Genomic DNA, 12095 nt, shown 5'->3' with positions numbered 1-12095 from the left:
GCGAGGGACGTTCTGGAAGGTTCTGGGCCGGCCCTCAGTCGCTGCCGGGCGGCGGGAGCGAGCGGGGCTTTTGTCTTGGGGCTCTGTCGCGGCCGCATCGCGACTCTTTCGCGGGTGGAGCAGCGTGACCCGGCGCTATGGGGGTGACTCACGAAGCGGGGCTCTCCCCTCAGGACCCGTGCGGGGGCAGCCCGGGCGGCTGGAGCCGGTGAGGCGGCGGAGCGGGGCGTTGGGGGGCCAGGCACGGGAGAGGCCGTTCGCTGTGGCCGTTCGCTGTGGCCGTTCGCGGTCGTTCGTGAGGGGTGTGAGGGACACGCATCGCTCACGGGTGCTTTTTTTTCCATTTTCTTCCTTACAGGAGCGCCCAGGTGCCTCACGAGAACCAGCACCAGGGGGGCCCGGCCGCGCCCAGCGGTGAGTGCTGGGGACAGAGCTCGGGCAGAGCGCTGAGCGCCCAGGGTGGGACTGGGGGGGGAAACGTGTGCGGTACCCGCCATGAGTCCGGGATGAACCGGGCTGTAACAGGCTGGGGAGGGGGATTAACGCTGGGAAACGGCACATCGGAATTTATCTTGCTGTGCCACGTACAGCGCCTGTGACCTTGGCCCTGGCGCAGAGGTGAAGTAGTGAAACTTTAGCTTGTAGTAGTACCGAGGGAAGTGGCGTCTGGCAAACCCTTACAGAGCTTAAATTACAGATTCCAGTAACGGTTTTATATTTATTTGCTAACTTTGCATTGAGCAGCGACTAGGAATTTTTGGGTTAAAGCAAGCTTCCTCAAGCTGTACAGCGGTTACGTAACTCGGGGCTTAAGTCCTGTGATAAGATCCTTACACTCGTGTAACCTTTGTAGCTATAAAATGGCCGCCGCTAGAGGGACAGCCATTTTAATTATTAATATATAACCGTAACAAGTGTTCTGTACAAGTCGTGTCTGGTGAGTCACCACCTGTATTTTTTTACTATCTGTGTAGAAAATTTTTAATAGCAGCGTGCTGTGTACACTGCTGGAATGGGTGGGGCTCTGTGCGTGGAGTTTTTTGTAAGATGAGATGGTCAAGACCTTGAAGTGGCTGTTTTGTACCTTGAGGGTACTTTTATTTTGCCTCCTCTTGGAGTAAAATCAGTTTGTACTGATCTGGAAGGCAAATGGTTATTTTGCATCACAGGTGCAATAGCCTGCATTTAGAGTTAAAATAAAATACCTTGAAAATTCTGTTTGGAGCAAAAGGGTATTAACTTGTACCATTTACACCAAAGGAATTACACTTAAAACCTGCACAAACCTACCTCTCTCCAAAATTCCATGCAGAACTACTCATGGTTTAAACTAAAGCCTTTTTTCCCTGTGATTTCATATTTCAGTCTTTTGACTGACTACAGGTGAGGAAATTGTGAAACAAAACTGTCATGTGCAAAACATGCTGGTAAACTGGCTGAGGACTGTTAAGTGTGTTTAATTATCCTTGAACTCTTTGCCTGTGTGTCACGGTGTTTGTTGTTGCTGAGTAAATGACTCGATGCCCATGAATAATTAACTTCCCCCACCCCACCCAACAACAGGAACAGAGACTGGGCATTGCAGAACAGCAGTAAAAACAGAGCCAGCTTCTGAAAGCACCTGCGTGCAGAAAACGGAGGACATGACGGGTTTCATGGATGACTTGACCCTCAGCTCTCCGAAGAAGAGAGAGACGTCCGTGAGATCCAAGAGGAGCTGTGACAGGTCATCCACAAGGTCCTCCAGCAGATCCTCGTGCAGCTCACGGTCCAGCTCCAGCAGCTCCTCTTCAGGCTCCTCGCGGAGCTGGAGCCGCTCCAGGTCGAGGTCCCGGGCCAGAAGGAACGGTTCCCGCCGGTACCGGAGATACTCCCGCTCCTACTCGCGGAGCCGCTCCAGGTCGCGCGGGTACCGCCGGTACCGGGGCAGGTACCACGCCAGGACCTACCGGAGGTACCGCCGCTCCCCCCCGCGCTACCGATCCCGCAGCAGGTCCTGGTCCCGCGGCAGGTCCTACTACAGAAGGTCCTACTCGAGGAGCAGGTCCCGTTCCAGAGGCCGGAGGTATTATGGATTCGGGCGAACCATTTATCCCGAGGCTTACAGGGGCTGGAGGAGCAGGTCACGGACACGGTCCCGCAGTCGGTCCCCTCTCCATCTCAGTGAGAAAGGTACTTTTCTTGAGTCTTTTCTGTGTGAGAACCTCCAACTGTACAGCTTTCTTTAACCAGTCCAGTTCTGCTTTGTTTACTTGCTTTATAGAGCATAATTTATAATGGCACTGTGGAAGAAAATCTCTGTGTGGTTATAAAAGCATATTTAACAAACAAAGTAGTTCAGAGCACATTTTTTGCACTTGAACTGAAGCTACCTCTCTCAAGGTCTGATGAAATTCATCACAGTTGATGCTCACATAGATGCAGTGATAATAAACCTGCAGGTTTTAGGCTTGTGTGAGTAGGTAAATGTGGATTTAAATATAACACAAGGCACTTCTTTTTTTTCCTTCCTCTTTTAGACAAGAGGGAACTCCTGGAAATTGCGAAAGCCAATGCTGCCAAAGCTCTGGGAACAGATAACATTGTCTTGCCAGCGAGCTTGAAGATCCCTCCTCCTGCCAAAGAGATAAAAAATGAAAAACAGGAGCGGGAAGAACCTGGAGAGTCAGCTGAGGTAAGTATGGACAGGAGGGTTCTCACTGCAAAGGTAAACACTTCTTAAAACTTGTCTGCATGGATGTGTTCTAGTTTAACTGTGGAGTTTGTGATTAAGAATTCAAACTCTTGAACAACAACTGCTCTAGAAAACCTCTAGACTTTGCCTTAAGCTGGAAGCACAATGGACCTGAGAGAGGTGGTTGATCCTCTGAGCCTGTGCAGGCTGTCCAGTAGTGACAGGTGGGGAAGGAGAGGAAAATGTAGCTTGTCCTTTTGACTTACTCTTTTAATGGGATATTGCCCATTAATCCAGCTAGTTTATGTCTTCCTGACCTAAACCAGGAGTCTCCTTGCCAAACCTAGTGAATAGTGTGGGGTTTTTTGTTGGTTTTTTTTTTTTTAAGCTTAAATCTTTCTGCCTTTTTTTGAACTGTTAAAAGTTTTTCATGTGCAACAAACTTGTTTCCCAGAAATTCCATACGCAAGCACACAATGCATTTTACATACTTTATTTCTGTCTTATAGAAATCATGACTATGGTTCCAGACATGATGAAGAAAATCTGGTGGTAATTAAGGGACTTGTGGGCTGTAGCTGCTGTGAATTTAAGGGAGGGAGAAACTTGAGCAGCTTAAAGTGAATTTTAGCCTGGTTGTGTTGTAGTGTGTTAACCTGAGTCACAGTAAATACAAACCTGTACATGAGTCAGATGCTGCTGTTACAAATGGAAGTAAATTTACTAAGGGTTTTACACAAATGGTACAGGCATCCCTTTCATAAATATATGCAATATATTCCAGATGTTGAGAGAGTACAGAAGAAGAGGCCTGCATCACTTGCAGATAAGTTTATTGTCATTATCCAAAGCTCTGCAGGATGGTTATGCAGAACTTAATGCCACTTGCTCTGTCACTGCACTCGTGTGACAGTTCATGCTGTGACTGTTTGAATCCTTATAAACTGTACCTGGGCTGTGGATATCACGTCCATTCACACCTGAATTGGCACAGCCACGTTGGTAAAAATACTGAATGCATTTCCAATTGGGTTCAGCATTGCTCTGTTTGCATATCCAGTAGCTTTACAGCTACTTTTGATGTAAATATCTGAAACAACTCCATACCAGAAAGTTCATGCTCTGTAGTAACTGCCTGACCTTGCATGGGGTGATGTGTCCTCCCACTGAGGCTGTGTGTGCTCTTCTCTAGCAACCCAGAAGTGCAGCAGAAGACATGACCAAGACTGGGATGGAGAGAGCAACCATACAGAGGAGCATTTCCTTCAGTCCTAATGTAAGTGACTTCCCAAGGTGGAATTCCAGTACCTCAGCCCCTCCTGTCTTAGGCTTTTCCCAGCTCTGGTTTCCAAGGGAGTGATCTTAATCATGGTAAAAAAATGAATATAATGGTTTGATAATGACTTTTCCTGGAGGAGTTAATCAGTCCTTCAGCAGTAGAACACTGTAAGCAGTGGATTTAAAATAGGTATTTACCTCTACACCTGCTAACAATGACTATATCTGTACTCTGCAATACCCTTGAGAGTGCTAGAACTAGATGAAACAAAGACTTAACAGCTTGAACTAATTTAAACTAGAACTTATTTCAAGTACCAGGTTTTAGTAATGCAAACTTAGTAACTTCTTGAATCCTTTGTCAGTTAAATGTATATACTTGATATTATATCAGGTATTCCAAGAGCTGGAGAGGAAACATTGATATAATCAGTCCAGATAAATGTACTGGATTTGTACCCCTTGAGGTGTGACAGGTTTTAATATCTTTTCTTACATGAAATTTTTTCTTTTCCAGAACACAATGGCAAAGCCAGCCCTGCAGAAGCCAGTGAGCCATGTTGTTAAGGAGCCAGTAGTTTCTCCAGCAAGAGAAGATGACAGGAAGGGAAGTCCCTATGGGCAGTGGGTTCCTGTCAAGAAGGAGGAGAAGAAAACATTCTTAAACTTCTCACCCAAAAGCACCCTGTTCCGGGCCCGCTGACGGGATTCACTGACTGCAGCACTTCACATCCTTCAGTAGAGAGATTGCAAACTTTCTGATGGGGTTGAAGATTTGTTAATACTGAGTATTTATTTTGAGATTTTTAATTTTTGGAATCTAAGGTTTCTCTTTCAGATAGAGAGCACACTGATCCCGAAGCCACAGATGGGAATCTTGTGTATATTTGTAAATATTTTGTATTGCTTTATCGGACTAGACCTTGCAGGTGGGTAACTTTTTCTAAACCATAGTTGAGTAGCTGTTCTTTGGACACTTGGATTTACATTGTGTAACTGTTTACTTCAAGTGAATAAAGTTTAGTTTTGCACTGGCTTAACGTGTGAAGTGTTAGACCTGTGTTATGAGTATGTCCTGTCTGTGGTTTAGCTTTCACTTACCCAACTTATCACAAGGTGCAACAGAAGGTAGTTGTTGCATCATTAAAGTGGATCTTTATGCTGGAATAGTTCCTGCCTGGGCTGTGCTTAGTTCAGAGCCTTGAGCACCTTCCCTGGATATCCCTCTGGCAGTGGACAGCTTGTGTAGGATGTGTATGTGACTGCTGTAGGAGAAGTCACCGCCCTTCTCGCTGTCCCATATTGCACCGCGAGCAACTTGTCCCTTCTGCTCCTTCTAATGCTCGAGCTACTGCAGGCTTGTGTTTTACTTAGTTGGCTTTAAAAACAGCCTCCAAGGGTCACTGTGAGGCAGGAAGGGGAAGGGCAGTCAGTGCAGGAGGGTTCATGCTGACAGGGTACAGGTTATGCTGCCTGTGATGACTCCATGCCTCAGCCACACCGGGAGAAAAGGATGGGAGAAGTCAACGGGCTGTTGCACGGACTTGGTGCAATTGGTTAAACCTGGGTTTTGTATAAATAAATTACTAGTAAAATAAACTGAATTTGACTATTTGTGTCTGGAAGCTTCTTTGAGGAACTATTAAATGGCCAAGCCGAGGTTGGCAGTGCACAAGGGCTCGTGTTTCTCTTGGCCCTCGGGGAGTGTGGGCAGCTCCAGCCTTGGCATGGGACAGCTGGGAAGCTGTTTTTTTCATGGGAATGTCACTTCACCTTCCTCACCTTTCATCTTGTTGATAATCTCCCACTACTGAAGAACAAACACCAACCCTTAAATTAGACTAAAGCTGGTCTTTATTTCGAACACAAGATTGCACGAGCTGGTTACTCCTGCAAGTAAAAGCAGTGTACAGCTGCAGTAACACAAATCACTTCTATTCCATTCAACCCACCACAGATTCCAGAAAGCGACACCTATAATGCTTTTTTTTATAAAACTGCCTGTAAAATCTGCACTCCCCTTGCACAGGGCTGTGTGCTGTGGAGCTGCCTCAGACAGCCGTCCCTCTCTCCAGGTTCTGTTTGATCTCGGCCGTGTACTTCCCGTAGAACCTCTCTGCCTTCTGGTTGAACTTGGCGTTCCTCTCGTTGATGTAGTCGATGTCGGCGTCGTCGTTGTAGGGTCGCCGCCGGCTGTACTTCTCCCGCTTCTCGATCCTGGAAGGCAACAACGGCACCCATGGGGCACCCCTGGGCCAGGCCTGGGCCTCCCACTGCCCAGAGCTGCTCTGGCACACGCCTGGCCCCGGGGTTTACTTACTGTTTTTCAAGATCTGCGACCATTCTGTCAACCCCGTCCTTGGATGGCACGTGAGTTCCGTGGAGGAGGCTGTCGGAGGTGGGATAAAGTGCTTCCCCGCTGGATGAGGGGAAGAGGGGCAGCAGGTTACACAACTATTGGTTGCTTTGAGATTTCACAGAATCCCAGAATTGTTTGGGATGGAAGGGACCTTAAACACCATTCTTTTCCACCAGGTCACACCTTCCACTAGCCCAGGTTGCTCCAAGCCCCATCCAACCTGGCCTTGGACACTTCCAGGGATGGGGCAGCCACAGCTGCTCTGGGCAACCTGTGCCAGGGCCTCCCCACCCTCACAGGGAAGAAGTTTGAAGAAATGAACCTCATTAATTACTCCACTACCCCTGAGCCCCCCGAAGCAGGGATGGCCAAGTCAATTAGCAGGCCGTACTTTAATATCATGTTAAAGACTAATTAACATCACAGGGCACACGAGATCATGCATGTGCTGGAAGGATTTAAGTCTCCAGTGTTTGCTACTGGTTTGGAAATACCACAGAACTTACTACTGCTCCTTCAGCTTCTCGTACTGCTCCAGGTCAGGTTTGATCTGCCGCGTCAGCCTCTGGTACTGGCGCAGCTGCGCCGCCGCGTAATCTGGGGACAGACGGTGTCAGGGTGAGGGGCTTTATCTCATGGTCCAGTTTTCACCCAAAACACCAACACAGGTGTCCATTCTGAACACAGCTGCGTGGTTAAGCCGTTACCTGAAAAGCCCAGGTCGGGATTTTTCTTCTTCTTTTTCCTCTCCCACCTCTCGGCGTCCTCAGCGCTGATCTCCAGCAGCTTGACTCGCTCATAGTCCTCTCCTCTCGCTGCACATTCCTGACACAGCACAAGGGACACTTCAGTTTCAACAATAAGCCAGTGGCCAAGCCTAAAACTCAGTTGCATCTCCCTGGATCAGCCCAGTCAACCTCTGGAGCAGGACAATGATTTAGATAATCAGCAGCCTAATTAGAATTTGGATTTTGGGAGGGTAACATCAGTGTAAGCTCCCAAGTCTGTTGAGCCACCATGAAGTGTCACTGCAGGCACCTGGGCTGTGGCTCCAAGGGGTCATGGGGAGCTGTAAAGGTGTCTTTACCTTCTTCTTCTCCTGCACCTTCAGCTCCCACTCCAGCCGAGCTTTTTTAGCTTCCCAGTTTGGTGGCAATTTAAGTCTTTTGTCTTCCTCCACCACTTCTTGGCTGTTCAGCTTGCAAGCCTCATACTGGGAATGAAACAGGGCAACACTTGAGCACAGGAACAACAAAACCAGAACCCTTGGGGGGACACAGGAGCCTCCCTGGGAGGGGGCCTGGCCACTGCATCCTGAAAGCACCATGTAAACCAGAATCAGAGACGAGCTGGGGTTGGAAGGGACCTCTGGAGATCATCCAGTCCAAGGCAGGGTCACATGGAGCAGGTGACACAGGGACTTGTCCAGGTGGGTCTGGAATGCCTGCAGAGAGGGAGACTCCACACCCTCCCTGGGCAGCTGTTCCAGGCTCTGCCACCTCCATGGAAAGAAGTTCTGCCTCATGTTGAGGTGGAACTTGTTGTGGTTTAGTTTATGGCCGTTGCTCCTTGTCCTGTCACTGGGCACCACTGAACAGAATCTGGGACCACCCTCTGACACCCCTTGGAGATATTTGCAAGGGTTGAGGGTCCCCTCTCATCTTTCCCTCCTCCAGACTGACCAGGCCCAACTCCCGCGGTGTCTCCTCATCCCAGAGATGCTCCAGATCCCAAATCATCTCTGCGGCCTCCGCTGGACCCCCCCCCCAGCAGCTCCTCATCTTTCCTGCACTGAGCAGCCCAGAACTGCACACAAACAAACGCAGGGCCAAGTAAACCTCCCCACCCCCCTCCCCGCCACGTGCCGGAGGGGGCTCCGGGACCGATCCGTACCCGCTTCATGTGGAGCTCCCGGAACCGGCGCAGCCGCTCCTCCCGCCGCTGCTCCGCCGCCGCCGCCGCCGCCGCGCTGGGGCCCGCCTCCTCCTCCTCCGAGGAGCTCTGAAACAACGCGCACTCAGCCTCGGGAGGGAGCCGGGGCTCCCTCTCCCGCCCCTCCCGGTGCCGTCCTGTCCCGTCCCGTCCCCCACTCACCCCTCCGTCGCCATCGGGGATCCCCAAACTGCTCAGCGACGACACGGCCGCCGCCATCGCCGCCCGACCGCACTTCCGGCTTCCGGCGCGGCCCGCAGGGCGCCCCCCAGCGGGCGGGAGGTGTTGCCGCCACCCTCTGGATCTTCGGATTATCCCGGTATTCGGGAGTCACGGGAATAACTGAGACTGGAAAAAACCTCCGAGGTCACCGAGACCAACCTTTTCACGAGCACCCGCTTGTCACCCAGACCGGAGCGCTGAGTGCCACGTCCAGTCGTTCCTTGGACGCCTCCAGGGGTGGGGACTCCACCACCTCCCTGGGCAGCCCCTTCCAATGTTTAACAGCCCTTTCCACGAAGAAATTCCTCCTGATGTCCAACCTGACCCTCCCCTGGCACAGCCTGAGGCCGTTCCCTCTCCTCCTGTCCCTTGTTCCCTGGGAGCAGAGCCCGACCCCTCCCCCGGCTCCCCCCTCCTGTGAGGGGGTTGCAGAGCCAGAAGGTCCCCCCTGAGCCTCCTTTGCTCCAGGCTGAGCCCCCCCAGCTCCCTCAGTTCTCCTGCTGCTCCAGCCCCTTCCCCAGCTCCGTTCCCTTCCCTGGACACGCTCCAGCCCCTCCATATCCTCTACTGGGGACCCCAAACCTGCCCCCGGGGCTGGAGGTGCCCCAGCAGTGCCAGCACATGGGGACGGGCACTGCCCTGGCCCTGGGACACGCCAGTGCTGGGACAGCCCAGGGACCAGTGGCACCACCTGGGCACACCTGGGCTTGTGTCTGACCACTGTCACCAGCACCCTCGGGTCCTTCCCCAGTTTTCCATTCACTCTTCCCCCAGCCTGGAACACTCCATGGGGTGACCCAAGAACAGACACTGTAGTGTCTGCACTGGGTAGGAAGTTACTGCAGCCTTGAAGTGACTCCATGGGTTAGTAACACTGTAATAAACGTTTTTTTTTCCTTTTCCAAGGATTCAGTGAGGTGATGCAAACTTTATAGTCAAAGTAAGGAAGCAACACGTGAACCACATGAACTCAGGGTGTGTTTGGAAACACTGGCGAGTTCCAGGGCAGAGCCTGGTGCAGGATGAGAAACCAGCAACTGCCTCTCTCTGTGCTGCCCATCCCCTGGGAATCCTTCAGTGACCCACAACAGGTTTGCTCAGGGGGAGACTCACAGCCCTCATAGAAAACAAAACGTTTTGCTGCAGCTTCTGGGAAAAGAAAGTCAAAATTTCCATAACATTGCTGCAGTGACCAGGATCTTCCAGCCTTAAAAAACAAATGTAGACTTACTCTAAACGTTTATCACTAATATTGATGTGCACATGAAATGCGTCTGTGTGTAAAGCCTTTATATCTGCACAGCAAAGGCAGGAGGGCTCGGGACTTCTGTTTTTCTTTGAAGAAGGGCTTCAAAACCTGCAGGTTTATAAGTGCTGGTGATTAGTTTGGTTTTTAAGTTCTCCCTTGTCAGCTGTGGCTCGTGACTTCCCAGCAGAGGGAATCGCAGCCCAAGCGATGAAGGGCTGTGGCCGTGGCAGGCAGCCCTGGCAAACCCAGCCTGTCTCTGTTCTCTTTTAACTTCACTTTCTTCTGCTGCCAAGCTCTGATGCATGCTGAGTGATTAAAAATATCAAATACAGCCTTACCCAGCGAGGAGTCAAGTCCAGGGGGGAAAGAAAGAAACCCAGCCCCGTGAAGGCAGCGCTGGAAAACAGAGCAGAGGAAAGAACGGGAGGCAGAACGTTTTTATATGGTCCTATTGGCAATATCCTAAGGAAAAGGAGAGGATTGTCCCCATGTGGTTTGGGTTTTGAATGTCTCCCCTCACCTGCTCTCTCCACATCCCTGCTGAGAGTTGTTAGATTTTCATGCACAGGGAGCAAACTGCCACCACCACTGGTGCTGGAATTCTGAAAGAAGCCTCCAGGGAAGGGGTTGATGTTGCTGCACAGTAAATTGGGGAGTGTTTTTGTGCTGTCAGAATCCCAGTTATGTGCTTGGGCCACAGCTTTATCCCCCTGGAGCTCTCGGCCCCTCTGCCATGAGGTTGTTGCCAGGTTCGGAATCAAAGGAGTTTTGGGAGCAGGGAGAGATGCTGGCCTGGCTCTCAGGTGCCTGAAATACTGCACCAGCTCCCTCTGCAGGTCCCACCTGCGGTCCTTTGACTGCCTTTTATTTTCTGGAGTCTCCAGACCCTCTCCTGTGACACCCACACGCTCTGTGTCTGCTCCAAGCACGAGTCAGGAGCAGGGAGGGCAATAGGGTGGGCTCAGGGCTGCCCCAGGGATCTGCTCTGCCCAGAGTAACACAAGGGTGGCAGGGGGGCCTTCAGCTGCCTCACCCTTCCTACCCTTTTATTTAATCAGGGGAAGCTGGATGGGCTTTATGGTTTGTCAGTGCCTTGGCCCAGCCAAGCCCTGAGCTCAGCAGAGCCTCTTTCCCCCCTCACTGCTGTAATGCAGCTGGAAAACAAACCCAAGAGGTTTCCCCGGCTCCTGTGGATTTGCTGCTGGGTCTGATGCCAGCTCAGGAAGCTCAGTTCCTGGTGCAGGTGCTGAGTGTCTCCCTGGCTCTGTGGTACAGCTGTGAATCCCAACCTGGCCTGAAAAGAGCAGGGAATTCTCCCAAATCCTTGTGCCAAGGAGCAGGGACTGGTCCTGCGCGGGCCGACAGCGAGTACATGCAGATCTGCTCTTGTTGTCACTTACAGTTAATTTATTTTTAGATTAAAAAAATGTTTTTATTTCCCAGGCTCACAGAGTTGGCACTGCTTTTTTGGGTCGGAGCTGACTCCATTGTCTTCTCCAGTTATGCCTCCCCTGCAGTGCCGAAATGAAAAATTCCAGTTACATATTGTACAGGGGCCGGGAGCTCGGAGGAACTGACTCATCTTGGTTATATTTGTCCTTTTCAAAGGGGGAAGATCCTGGTTGAGGGGTGGAGGGGGAGCAGCACTGGTTATCTCCCACCCACTGCAGCAAAGTGCTGTTATCAGGGATCTGCAGGGCTGAGTGCCTGGGAAGGCAGAGGGGTCCTGGCAGGGTGCAGCTCCTCAGGCTGCTCCCACCATGAGGCAGAGGGGAAGGGAGGGGTTTGGGGCATTTCTCAGAAAAATAATGGTGGTTCCAGCGTGACAGAGGCCACGGTGCATTCACAGGATGGGCCAAGTGCCTGCAGGTGAACCCCAGCCCTGGGGACATTTCCCACCACGAGGGATGGTGATATGAACATGCAGTGCCATGGCTTGGGTGGACAATGCTGTGGTCTGAACATGCAGTGCAGTGCCTCGAGTGCACAATGCCACGATCTGGGTGTGCACTGCCATGGCTTGAACGTGCAATGCTACAATTTGGGTGTGCAGTGCCATGGCTGGGTGTGTAGTTCCAGGGTTTGGGTGTGCAATGCTACAATTTGGGTGTGCAGTGCCATGGCTTGAGCGTGCAATGCCATGATTTGGGTGTGAAGTGCATGAAGTGCCCCAATTTGTGTGTGAAGTGCCCCAGTTTGGGTGTGAAGTGCCACATTTTGTGTGTGAAGTGCCAAAATTTGGGTGTGGAGTGCCACGATCCAGACCTGCAATGCCACAACTTGGACCTGCACCATGGTGGGGTCAGACCTGTGTCCCCACAGGTCCCTGGGCCATGGTGGGTGAGATCTGTGTCCCTGCAGGTCCCTGAGCTCAGGTGGGT

General features: G+C 51.2%; 2 protein-coding genes across 2 annotated transcripts; one reads left to right on the top strand and one right to left on the bottom strand.

Annotated features, from left to right (window-relative positions):
* The first annotated feature begins 21 nt into the window (after positions 1–21).
* Positions 22–4988, top strand: RSRP1 (arginine and serine rich protein 1). Its single transcript, XM_027661367.1, has 6 exons — positions 22–208; positions 359–414; positions 1564–2172; positions 2520–2674; positions 3867–3950; positions 4470–4988. The coding sequence occupies exons 1-6, from the start codon at positions 138–140 to the stop codon at positions 4653–4655; spliced, it is 1161 nt and encodes a 386-aa protein (XP_027517168.1). The 5' UTR covers positions 22–137; the 3' UTR covers positions 4656–4988.
* Positions 4989–5788: 800 nt separating this feature from the next.
* On the bottom strand, positions 5789–8487 carry SYF2 (SYF2 pre-mRNA splicing factor). The gene is made up of 7 exons (XM_027661368.1): positions 8406–8487; positions 8205–8312; positions 7399–7524; positions 7019–7136; positions 6818–6908; positions 6273–6371; positions 5789–6169 (listed from the first exon to the last, which is right to left on the bottom strand). The coding sequence occupies exons 1-7, from the start codon at positions 8460–8462 to the stop codon at positions 6004–6006; spliced, it is 765 nt and encodes a 254-aa protein (XP_027517169.1). The 5' UTR covers positions 8463–8487; the 3' UTR covers positions 5789–6003.
* Between the last annotated feature and the right edge of the window lie 3608 nt (positions 8488–12095).

Source organism: Corapipo altera, unplaced genomic scaffold (assembly GCF_003945725.1).
Source record: "Corapipo altera isolate COAL_440 unplaced genomic scaffold, ASM394572v1 201, whole genome shotgun sequence".
NCBI classification, from domain to species: Eukaryota; Metazoa; Chordata; class Aves; order Passeriformes; family Pipridae; genus Corapipo; species Corapipo altera.
Note: the sequence above shows the minus strand (reverse complement) of the source record. Positions and strands in the feature narration are given on the sequence as shown.